Raw genomic sequence first — 12,851 nt, 5'->3', positions numbered from 1 at the left:
CAGCATCGTGCTATTTGCTTAATCGGAACCGGGCAAGTCAGAGTATTCAGATTTCAAAACATTTTGTGCGGCTCTAACCTGGGAGACAAACACGGACAAAAATCTCAAATCACGTTATAAAGGTCTGTTTGGTCTCCAACCTGGACTTTGACCTGCAGGTGATGTCCAAGGAGTTAAAAGTCCCCCGTTGTGAGTGCGCTCATTTTTCCTGTCTGTTTTAATTCATTGATGAGGGAAAAGTTCATCTATTTCACTCTGCTCGGTGGGGTGACCGGTAGTATACACCTACAGAGATGCCATTCTTTTCTTTTCTTTTTTTTACTTTTATATGATCGTTCCTTCCTAATTCAATTCTCTCATTTATTTCATTTCATTTATTTTATTCACAATTTTATTCTCTAAAATTACACAATGTCTTTTATAAAGAAAAAAGAAAAAAAGGAAATTATAGGTATATGGTGTAATTAAAACAGCTATTAATGCCAATACAGATCTAATCATTAATATTAATATTCATTTATATCTTAAACACTTTACACGTTACTTTTCAATTAAATATCATACTTTTATGGGAACACTTATACTTTCCATAATTATTCCCCCCCCCCACTTCACATATTTTAAATCATTATTTCATTAAAATATTCCCATTTCTCCTACTTCCATTCTCTCATTTATTTCATTACCTTCTTTTTCCTCACAAAAATTTCACTAAATTACACTAAATATTTTATCCCATTTCTGATTACATGTTGTTTCTAATTTTCTAACATTATTTTTAAATACAAATATAAAAATACAATCTAGTGTACCTTTACAGAATCCCCTTTTCAATTAAATTTACCCGTTGTCTCTAAAAGAATTTTGTTTCTTTACATCTTGCTCCCCACCATTGAGGCTTCTCATCCCTTCCTTTCTCCCTTGCTTATTCTTCTCCTTGCCCTTTTTACCCCCTTGTCTCTCCACCTCCCTTTTCTTCTTCTGCTTTCCCCCTTTCTGTTGTTTTCTAACATTGTATCCACTTTTCACCTTATTTTTCTCTTTTTGGGTTGTATTTTCAAGTCTTAAAGTCCCCTTTTTCTTTTCCTCTTTCTCCTTTCCTTCCCCAAATAGAGTCACTTGTTCATCAAAGATGGCTTCTTCTTTATCCCAGTCATCCTGTTGTGCAGTCAGTTTTTCATAAGTACAAACCGCCATTTCTAAAAATTGAAAAAGGGCGCCAAGAGAATCTTTCCCTTCTTGTTCTTCTTTTTTGTATTTTTGGTATTCCATTTTCAATTCATCCAGAAGTGATGCCATTGTATAGAGAAAAGGTTTTTCCAAAACAACCACCCAAGTGCTTTTAATCAAAGGTAGTTCCCAAAAGTTCCAAAATCACCAAACAATCCAAATAAGCTGTTTCTTTTAGTACTTTCTTCTTTCTTCCCTTTCTCTTTCTGGGGTTACTGTTTAGTCACAAAGTTCCAGTTAAAATATATCTTTTAGAAGTCTTGTTAATATTTAATAACTCTTTGAAGTTCTAGGCAATCTCCTCCTTACTTTCAAATTCTACTCCAATTTTTTTTCCTCTCCCTTCCCACTTACAGCAAAAAGGGGTGGGTTTTTTTTTTGAATATTCAGAAATCCTTATCCCTTTAGCATTTAATTACCTCCAATGCGGGTTTTCCGATTTCTCTTGTAGTTCTGTTCGCTGTCACGTTAGGAAGGAGAGTGAAAAGAAAGAAAAACTTTCCCTTTTAAATTTCCATTCACCGCTTGTAAATCTCTGGAAACGATGTATCTTTGGCAACTTTTAAAATCCAGGATACTTTCGCTGTTACTTTTCCCGGTCAGCAAAAAACACTTTCACTTCTTCACAACTCCTCCTGCACTTTCTTTTTCCAGCTGAGCGCTTCTATGTGGCGGCCATTTCTGACCGCCGCTCAGCTGCCTTCGGAAAAGGGGGTTTTGCTGGCTAGGGAAGAGAGGTGCGATATCTCTCAACCCTGCCAGGTCCCCCCTGTCTTCGCCATCTTCTACAGAGGTGGCTAGCCCTGAAGCCGGGTGGTTCAGGGCACTCGGGCAGCGAACACAGGCAGAAACCGCGCACAGTCACAGATTCCTGCCTGCCCTGAAGCGCTGCAGACCGGAACTTTCATTTTTTTAAGTTCTGAATTCCCATTCTCTTTTCTTCCTCAAGTAGAATTGTCTGTCCATTAAAGATGGCTTCTTCTCCTTCATCCCAGCCTTCTTGTTGTTGTATTTCTTGGTAGGTAGAAATCGCCATTTCTAAAAAGTGAAAAATAGATCCAGAGGAGCCCTTGCCTTCTTGTTCCTCTTCTTTTAGCTTTTGAAATTCCATTTGCAATTCCTCAACAGATAATGCCATTTTTTTTTCTTAAGAACAACCCAAATGTTTTTAATCTTTCAAGAAATAGTTCCCAAAAATCCCAAAGTCACAAAGCAATCCAAATCAGAACAAATTGTTTCATTTAGCACTTTCTTCTTTTTATATTTTCTCTTCCTGGGGTAGAATTCAATTACACAGTTCCAAAGTAATTTTTAGAAGTCTTATTGCCATTTATTTCTGGTCTTATAAACTCCAAGCAGTCTCCTTCAGTACAATCTTAAAATAAGTTCTTTACCTCTTCCCTCCCACTTATAGCAAAAAAAGGTTTTAGTTTTTAATTCCAATGTTCAGAAATCTTTTATCCCCTTGGCTTTAAATTTCATGTTTAGTTACCTTCTGTGCCCAAGCAGGTTTTTCCGATTTCCATCAGCTATTTCCATGGGGAGGGAGAGTGAGAGAAAATAACTTTCCCTTTCAATTCTTCTTAGGAAACAATGTGTCATTCAAGCAATTCAAATTCCAGGGTGTTAAAAAGTTCCATGGATTGCACTGAGGCATCGTGTTAAGTTTGTTCAATCAACCAGCTACAGCAGGGGTCCCCAACCACCGGGCCGCGGACCGGTACCGGGCCGTGGAGCACTCTTTACCGGGCCGCAAAGAAAAAAAAATAAAAAAAAATGGCGGCTTTCTTCGCCTTCGGTGAATGCTGCTGGGATCGGGGATCAAGGACACAAATGAAAGAAGGGGAGGGAGGAAGCAACCGAAGCCTGTCCTTCTCTCTGGCTCAGCTCTCTCAGTTGCTCTCTCGCTCCTCCACCAGCCCAGGAAGAAACTGCTTCAAAGAAGCCGGGGGGGGTGGCTTTTCCTGTCGCCGCAGCTTCCCCGAAGCGCCCGTTTCACCCCCACCCCGCCCGCCCGCTCGCTCGCGGTTCAATCCACAGTGCTCCGTTCTGCCTGCCTGCCTGTCTGGTTGTTTGGGAGCAGCTTCGGCTGAGAATAATAACTATTCGCCTCTTTTTATCAGCCGAAGCTGCTCCGAAACGAAGAAGGCAGGCAGGCAGGCAGGCAGAACGGAGCACTGTGGATTGAACCGCGCGCGGGCGGGCGGGCGGGTGGGGGTGAAACGGGCGCTTCGGGAAGCTGTGGCGACAGGAAAGCCACCCCACCCCCACCCCGGCTTCTTTGAAGCAGTTTCTTCCTGGGCTGGTGGAGCAGCGAGAGAGTGACTGAGAGAGGAACGAGGCAGACACCTGAGGGAGGGAGGAGAGACACCTGAGGGATGGGGCTGAGGGAGGCAGGGCCGAGGCGCTCCTGAACTTGGTGGTTTGCTGGCAGACGTTTATTACCCGACTAGGTAACAACATCAGATGTTACCTAGTCAGGTAATGAAACGTCTGCAAGCAAACTACCAAACTCGGATTCTCCTCCCCCGTCCTTGAAAAATGTTTCTGCTTGAAACCGGTCCCTGGTACAAAAAAGGTTGGGGACCACTGAGCTACAGTACTTGAGAATTCTACTTGTGAAGGACACGCAGCTCAAAAGAAAATGTAAATCCCATCTTCATAAAAAACAGTGCTCTTTATTAACTCCAACAGCCATGATACCATTTTACAAGTAGCTCATTTTCTTTTTACATTTTTCTCTAACCACTCCTATTCCATTTGTAATTTTTTGCATTCCCGTTCCCAGTTTAGAATTCATTCATTCATGGAGACTTATCTTACAGATGAGCGTTGGTTTCAGTTTCATAACTTTACATAATACAGGAACAAACCATACAGTTTGTGTGCCCAGAGAATCCCAGAAACCTGAAATCAGTTAGTTACATTCTCCCCATATTATCCCAAAGGTGCTTTTTTCAAAAGGCAACTGCATTTTCCTTTGTTTTTCCTTGAAGATGCTTTGCTTCTCAGCCAGGCAGCTTCTTCAGTTCTGGAAAAACTTCAGCAGAAGCAAGGAAGCTTCTTGGATGAGAAGCGAAACGTCTTCAAGGAAAAACAAAAAGTCCAGTTGCCTCTTGAAAAAGCACCATGACCTGGTGGACTGATGACGAATCTTCACATACGTCCACATATTCTTTTTGTTTCTGTTGGGTATCTGTTTTCCACCCGTGAAAACACATTTACTAACCACATTTAAATACTTGCAAATCAAGGAATTGAAGAAGAATTGATCATTTCAAACTCCTCCAGCATCCTTCAAAGATGAGACACAATTATTTTGTCAATTTCTCGGCCTTGTCTTCTGTTCCCTACAGGGCTGGTAGAACCAGTGTGTCCTGAATACCAACACGTGACCCTTATTGTTCTATTAAACAATAAAGTTCCTATCCCAGATTCTTAATGCCTGAACATAGGAACATGGTAACAATTCAGTGGGTTGTTGTTGTTGTTTTACTTTCTAGGCTTGTGATAACTACATTGTGTTGTGCTTTTATTGCTTTTGTGCTATTTGATAGCTGCCTGGGGGATATTAATGTACATTAATGTACAGAGGTGTTGCAAAGAAGGAATTGAATTTTGACCATACAGCAAAGTGTCTTTCACAAAAGTGACGGTATTTTTTTTCTTATTTCTGCCTTCTGAAAATTCCCACGGAGCAAAGGAAGGGGAGATGGGTGAGGGGGCAATTTCCCACCCACCCACCCATCCAATAACGCTTCCTACCCCACTTACAATAAACTCTTTATTTCCCTCTTTTCTTATGCCCCTGATAATGCAGCATCACTCTAATTCCCAAGTTTATTTTCCCATAAAAAATATAAATGGCATATTATAATTATGGACCAATCTTGATTGGTGCCTCTGCACTATTCATCTTACATAGGTACACTATCCATCTGGGTGTGAAAGCAGATAAAAAGAGTAGAACAGATTAAAAAACTTACCCAGAAAAATAATACTGTAATCCACAATTGTAACAGAATTTTTATCCCATCCCTTGAACGAATAACTTATATTGGTGATCCTCGGCTTACGACTGTTCGCTTACTGACCCAAAGTTACAATGGGACTGCAAAAGTGACTTACAATCTCGGTGCCCTTAGGACCACTGCTGCATCCCCAGGGTCATGTGATGACCCAAAGGGGCGTGGCACCAAGACAACCCAGTCAGATAATCAGTAGGACTCCCTTTATTAGCTCCAACTTTGCCCCCAATGTCCTGGTTACCTTCTGGCTGGAGAAAAATTCTCCCAGGAAGAGCCGTTGGCTGCAGAGAATCAAGTCCAAAACGTGGTCAACAAAAACTGTAACTATAAGTCCAATCAAGGCAAAATGAGGTAATTAGTTCAGCAGGGCAGGAGCAAGAATTCCAGATGTGAAGGCACAGCAATAACTCAACACAGTTGGGAAGATGCCAGGAACACAGATAAGCAAAGTCAACACAAGATAAACTCACGTTTGTTCCCAGCAGCTGCTGCACTCAGCATGCACCTCTCTTAAACTGTCATTCCCAGCTGTGGCTAATGAAGGGAATCAGGGCCCTTTCCTCCCCTGTAATCCACGCATCCCCCATTGCTCCCTTCTCTGTTCCTCCCTGTATGCCCTAGGATGAAAAGGGGGTGGGCCTGAGTCTTCCTCTGAACTCCCTCTCCCTTGTTCTCCCTCTCTCCTGCTCTGCCCAGCAGGACTTTGCCCTTCCCCAGTTTCCTCCACAGCCAATGGAGCCACACTCCCCCTCCCTGTCAGCTGCTCATCTTCCTCTTTGGGTTCAGACTCCGACAGGGGCATGACAGGTCATGTAATTAAAATGCAGAACTTATGGCCACAGCATCCCGGAGTCATACGAAGCTTCCGTGGTCCCCAGAATGAAGCTGCGCGAGCAATCTTGGGCGCCCTGAGAATGGCACTTATAACTCTGTTGCTGTGCAAGCTGTACTGGGTGCCAGTTTGCTCCTTGGGTTTAATCCGAGATGTTTGTTATGGCCATTAAACCCTACATGGCATGGAGCCAGGTTACCTACAGAACAATCTACAATCTACAATCTATAACCAACCTGTCCTCTGTGGAACCCATGCTGAGTCTGAAAGACCTGGTCCACAGGTGCAGATTTAATTAAACTAATTTATTGATAAAAGCCTGTGCATGGGAATCTACTCATCTAATGGTCAACACGTGCATGAAGTCAGATAAGAGTCAATGGCATTCAAAAGGGGTTGTCAACTCATAAAATATTTCTCTGGTCTTTTTAGAGTTGCCAACAGAAAGGGAAAGAGGAGCAATGCAGCAGCTTGCAAACTGAAACTGCATTCCATAAATGTTTTCAAAAATAGTAACTAGGTGACCGAAGTTTCTGCCGCACAAAATTCTAACTGGAGAGCATGATTGATGACTCTGGGCTATGGATGTGTCCCATTGGAGAATATGGATTATGATACACCCAGGGGGTGGGGGAAAACCAGGGTCAAGGGTGACAATGAATGAAGTGTCTCAGAGTCGGCTACACCCAGGCAGTGCCGGGCATGTTAACTCCCAATAAATCCTTTTTAAGTTTTGGAAGTTTGGCTCGAGACTCAGGATTTAATTGGGGGTAACTGCCGGAATCCTGATAAGGATTGGACTTAAGTTTGCTTGTGGCTACATACTCATCTCTAATGATCTAAGTGCTAGAGCCCACTGTAACTACATAGCCAAAAAGGCGTTAAGAGTTTGTCAATCTAATCCTACGTAGCTTTTTCTCTGGTAATATTACACTAATAACTAGAGCATACAAAACATTTGCTAGACCAATACTCGAATACAGCTCATCAGTCTGGAACCCACGTTACATATCTGATATTAACACAGTTGAGAAAGTCCAGAAATATTTCACAAGAAGAGTTCTCCACTCCTCTACTCGTTGTAGAATATCTTATGCCACCAGACTTGAAATTCTAGACCTAGAAAACCTAGAATTACGCTGCCTTCGGTCCGATCTAAGTATAGTATATAAAATCATACATGGCAATGTCCTACCTGTCAATGAATACTTCAGCTTCAACCATAACAATACAAGAGCACACAATAGATACAAACTCAAGGTTAACCGCACCAAACTTTACTGCAGGAAATACGACTTCAGCAACAAAGTAGTCAATGCCTGGAATACTCTACCTGACTCTGTGATTTCTTCCCCAAACCCCAAAAACTTTAACCTTAGACTGTCTACTATTGACCTCACCCCTTTCCTAAGAGGTCTGTAGGGGGCGTGCATAAGCGCACCAACGTGCCTACCGTCCCTGTCCTATTGTTTCTTTTATTTTTCTTATATGTATCCATGTATTCATAACTATGTCTTTACTTATACCTATTATCTTGTAAGCAATTGACAAACCAAGTAAAATAAATAGGGATTCTAGGCTAATTCCTCTTTTGACTCCGCCTCTTAGTTCTACCACTCCTTCTCCTAACCCCATCAATTAAATAATTCTTGACTGGTGGGGTCCAGGAAAAGAGCCTCCACCCTGTGATACATTCTCCACCCCTCCCCAAGAGGTGAAACAGACCCTCCGCTGTCATAAATGTGAAGCAGACCCTCCGCTGTCCATTTTGCTAACTTCTCAGAGAGGAGAACGCTGCATGGAGCTGGTTAACGCCCCTCCAGATCCCACCATCTTTTAATCAGCTTTTAATGTTGACTTGTAACAACCTCTGCCTTTTATCTAAACTTTACATAACTTTTATGTTTTCATATTTTACTTCTGCCCCACCAAGAGCCCTGCTGGGGTGGAGATTGCAGATTCTAAATTTGATGAAGAAATAAAAAATTGAGACCTTCCCAGTCGGTTTCCGACAATCAAAAGTCAATTGTCATGCCCTTGTTGGAGTCTAATTCTGAGGGGGAGATTGAGCAGCTGACAGGGAGTGGGAGTGTGGCTGTAGAGGAAACAGGGGAAAGGCACAGTCTGGCTGGGCATTCAGAAGAAGGCCCAGGCCCACCCCCTCTTCATCCTAGAGCACGCAGGGAGGAACGGAGAAGGGAGCAACGTGGCTTACGAGAGAGAAGAAGGCCCTGATTCCCTTCATTAGCTGCAGCTGGGAAAACATGATATAAGAGAGGCGTCTGCATGCAGCTCCTTGCTAGAAGCAAAGCATGCATTATCTGGGTTTTGGCATCCTCCCAACTGTGGGTGCTGCATTATCCTTTGAAAGTCTGCAATTTATCATCCTGGCCTGCCGTGTTAATTATTTCAGTATGGTTTGTGCTGGTTTTTGTATTGCTAATTATCTTTACTTTGAGTTCGGACTGCATTTCTGCCCTTGGTAGACTGTTTTTGGAAGAGATTGATCTCCAGCCGAGGATAATTGGACATTGGGAGCCAAGTTAGAGGCATTAAAGGGAATTTATTCTACTTTTGTGACTGTGTTATTTTTGTGTCACGCCCTGGGTCATCATATTAATTGGGGGGGGGGGAGTTGGGTTCACTTCAAAATTGCACTGATTTGCTGAATACCCACTGCAAGACAAAAATTAAATAAAACTCATCAAATCTGGCACCCGGCACTCAGCAAAATGCCTTTGCATAGCAGCGGAAATTCTGGCCCTAATTTGGTCGTAAGTTAAGGACTACTCAGAATTCATTCTCCAGGTGTCCAGACAAAAACATTCAGAAGTGCTGTACGTTGCACTGACCTATATACGACTCCATTTAGCTGTGAAGCACAGTCCAAGGAGTCACGACCCATGTTTATATGAAATAGCGAACATTGAAACATTATGGCCTACTTGAGTTGACTCGCGTGATCTGCGTGGAATACAAATGTATTTTTCAACCAAGGGAAGCTTGCAGGGACACGCGGAAGTCGATCTCTGAGACAACCGCTAGCCCCGATCCTCGCAGAAGTGGCAGTCGATTCCCCCGCTGAGATCGCTGATGGCACCTTCCCTGACCAGCTGTTGCAGAATTTGCGTCTCCCGTGTCACGTTGTGCATATTTTGCCTCTTCATGGCCACCATGCACACGCTCTCGTAATAATGCAGTGGTGCTTTGGGCTGATGCAGGTCATAGCCAAACCCGGCCAAGCTCACTTCATCACATAGATGGGTAGCTAGAACCGTGGCTATCATGCCGATCGTGGGTACGTTCTAGAGGGGAATCAGAGAAAGGTGTTTTATTTTGCAAGAATAACCATAGCACTTAGAGTTATGTACCACTTCACGGTGCTTCACAGCCCTTCTCTAAGCTGTTGACAGAGTCAGACTCTTGCCCCCCAACAATCTGGGTCCTCCTTTACCGAGCTTGGAAGGACAGAAGGCTGAGTCAACCTTGAACCAGTCAAACAGTGGGCACAGTCTGCCTGCAATACTGAATTCCAATTACTTGCACAAAAGAAGGAAGGGAGGGAGGAAAGAAGGAAGGAAGAGGAGGGAGGGAGGGGAGGGAGGGAGGGAGGGAAGGAAGGAAGGAAGGAAGGAAGGAAGGAAGGAAGGGGGGAGAAAGGGAAGGAAGGAAACATTGTGGCCTGCCAGCAACTGGCGGAGCTGGCAGCAGAGTTGGACATTAGTGAGGAGGTTGGGGAGGAACCCGGGTCAGTCTTGGAGGGCTCTGCATCAGAGGCAGAAATAGAGCCAGGGCAGGCTGGCAGTCATCAGCTGCCTTCGGGCTCAGACAGCAGTGAGGTGGGGGGAATTTCTGGAACCGGTTCCCAGCCTGCGCATGTGCAGAGCTGCCAAAAGAAAGGAACAATTAAGAACTCAGGGTTGACATGGGAGTAAGGCCACAGGTGGATGATGAGTGGCCCCTCCCATCAGGATTAAAAGAAGAGGAAAGGGGGAGGGGCTTTTGCAGGAAACAACTCGCTCATTCGTTTGTTCCAGCCTCGTGAAGTCGTTTCGCAGTCGTTTGTTCCAGCCTCGTGAAGATTTGTCTGTGTAACCTAGCCCTTCCCTGTCAGCACTGAGTGTGGAACTATTTACCAGGCAGCTTTCCAGGATAGATAAGGTCTGAGCTAATTAGTATACCTCTGCAAGACTGTTTGCCAAGCGATGGGCTGAATGTGAATGAACTAAATTCACATTACTTTAATAAAAGAGGTTTTGACGGGACTCAAGGGTTGGCTTAGTGCTTTTCTGGGAAGCATCCGACAGAACAGGAAAGAAGGAAGGAACGAAGGAGGGAGGGAGGGAGGGAGGAAAATAGCTCCAGCATTAGCACTTAGACTTATATACCGCTTCGTAGTGCTTTCCAGCCCTCTCTAGTTTACAGAATCTTCCCCCCCCCCCCAATAATCTGGGTCCTCATTTGACCAACCTCAGAAGGACAGAAGGCTGAGTCAAACTTGGGCTGTTCAGGATTGAACTCTAAACCGTGGGCAGAGTTAACCTGCAAGACTGCATTCTAGCCACTGGGTGGGAGGGAGGGAGGGAGGGAGGGAAGGACGGACAGAAGGAAGGAAGGAAGGAAGGAAGGAAGGAAGGAAGGAAGGAAGGAAGGAAGGAAGGAAGGAATAGTGACTTATATACCACTTCACAGCCATCTCTGAGCAGTTTATAGATTCAATCTCTTGCACCCAACAATCTGGGTCCTCATTTTACCGACCTCAGAAGGACGGAAGGCTGAGCCAACCCTGAGAGTGCAATGTTCTTGTGATGCAATTGTTAACCATCCAGGTCATGGTTGTCCCAAAGGCAACTGGGCTTTCTTTGTTTTTCCTTGAAGAGGTTTCACTTCTCACCCAAGATACCTCCTCAATTCTGACTGAATGCTCTCTGAGTTATTGATTCTGTTCTGCACCCTTCAGTCAGAACTGAAGAAGCTTCTCGGATGAGAAGCGAAACCTCTTCAAGGAATAACAAAGAAAGCCCAGTTGCCTTTTGGAAAGGAAAAAAAAAAAGCACCTTTGAGACAAATTAATTAGGATCCAATTCTCTGTAAGCAGTTTCTTTTTTTTTAAAAAAAAAAGGCTAGTTTTTTTTGTTTGTTTGTTTGAAAAAAAACCAGAGGTGTGGATTCACATCCGGACTGTATTTTCGACTGGGCCAGCCTCTGTGGAAAAGCTTCTGGTTGTGAAATTGAGGACTATACACTGACCTGACCCCAGAAGAACATGCTTTGAGGTTCCTGGTATTGCAGAATATCCAGAGCTGTCTTCTTAACGATAACCGGGTTCAAAATCCGGAATCTCCTCGGCGCAATGGGAATTTTTGTAGCCACATTCTTCCAGAAGAAGAGGTGCATCCAGAACGGCTAAAGAACAACAAAAACAACTGTCAACTCATAAAATATTTCTAGGGTCTTTTTAGAGTTGCCAACAGAAAGGGAAAGAGGAGCAGTGCAGCCGCTTGCAAACTGAAACTGCATTCCATAAATGTTTTCAAAGATAGTAACTAGGTGACCGAAGTTTCTGCCACGCAAAATTCTAACTGGAGAGCATGATTGATGACTCTGGGCTATGGATGTGTCCCATTGGAGAATATGAATTACGATACACCCAGGGGGTGGGGGAAAACCAGGGTCAAGGGTGACAATGAATGAAGTGCCTCAGAGTCGGCTGCACCCAGGCAGTGCCGGACATGTTAACTCCCAATAAATCCTTTTTAAGTTTTGGAAGTTTGGCTCGAGACTCAGGATTCAATTGGGGTAACTGCCGGAATCCTGACAACTAAAGCAAATTATGCCAAGGAAAAATTTAATCACAGGTAGTTAGTCCTCGGCTTACGATCAGAATGGAACCCCAACGTTTCTGTTGCTAAGTGAGACATTGGAGTAAATGGGTTTTTATGGCCTATTGTGCTGCCATTGTTAAGCAAATCACTGCAGTTCTTAAATTAGTAACACGGTTGTTAAGTGAATCGGGCTTCCCCATAGACGTTGCCTGTCAGACGGTTGCAAAGGGGGATCACGTGACACACACACACCCCCAGGACACTGCGACCCTTGTTAAGTATGAGTCAGTGGCCTAGCATCTGAATTTTGGTCACGGGACCATGGAAATGGTGAAAGGGTTGTAAGTGTGAAAAAACGCTCATAAGTTCTTTTTTTTTTTTTTTCCAGTTGCCTCCGTAGCTTCGGTTACTAAATGAACTGTTGTAAATTGGGGACTACCTGTACAGAGGGCAAAAACAAATTAATACTCAGTAATCTCACTTAGTGGCCACTGCTCAATCACTAAGCAATGCGATTGCTAATCCAAACACCCCCAGGACCATGCTAGAGTTACACTGTCACTTCCCATGGGGAATCGTTAAACGAATCGCACACAAAGTCACCAAGCAAGACATCGTGGAACCACAACTTAAAATTTTCAATCACACTGCAATTTTTACTTCCTATTTTTCAGAAGCTGGCTGGGAGGGGGTGTAACAGGGATCTGTTGTGGGCCCTTCAGCGGCTGACGGAACTGGCCGCAGAGTCAGACAGTAGTGAGGACGTTGGGGAAGAACCTGGGCCAGTCTTCACCTCCCACTTACCCCACGGAGGAGGCACTGAATTAAGTAACTTGTTGGACATATTTAAACAAAAAAAGTGCCATAAAAGTCAAATTAAAAAGCAATATACAACAGGGGGAAAATAACATAAAAATTGAGATTATGTGCCTATGA

The 12,851-nt window shown here is 43.8% G+C and overlaps 2 protein-coding genes across 2 annotated transcripts in view; one reads left to right on the top strand and one right to left on the bottom strand.

The window, feature by feature from the left end:
- Positions 1 to 12,851, top strand: part of ATOH8 (atonal bHLH transcription factor 8) — a 249,058-nt gene that overhangs the window by 45,597 nt on the left and 190,610 nt on the right. The window lies entirely within an intron of this gene.
- Positions 8,927 to 12,851, bottom strand: part of ST3GAL5 (ST3 beta-galactoside alpha-2,3-sialyltransferase 5) — a 42,536-nt gene continuing 38,611 nt past the window's right edge. Inside the window, exons 6-7 of the mRNA XM_087967603.1 lie at positions 11,341 to 11,496; positions 8,927 to 9,395 (exon numbers count right to left, since the gene is read on the bottom strand). Coding sequence (XP_087823729.1) covers positions 9,132 to 9,395; positions 11,341 to 11,496 — 420 coding nt within the window. The 3' untranslated portion in view covers positions 8,927 to 9,131. The remainder of the gene's footprint in view (positions 9,396 to 11,340; positions 11,497 to 12,851) is intronic.

This window comes from Notechis scutatus, chromosome 5, assembly GCF_049901735.1.
Source record: "Notechis scutatus isolate UNSWTSFEM ecotype Mainland chromosome 5, rNotScu1.2, whole genome shotgun sequence".
NCBI lineage: Eukaryota > Metazoa > Chordata > Lepidosauria > Squamata > Elapidae > Notechis > Notechis scutatus.
Note: the sequence above shows the minus strand (reverse complement) of the source record. Positions and strands in the feature narration are given on the sequence as shown.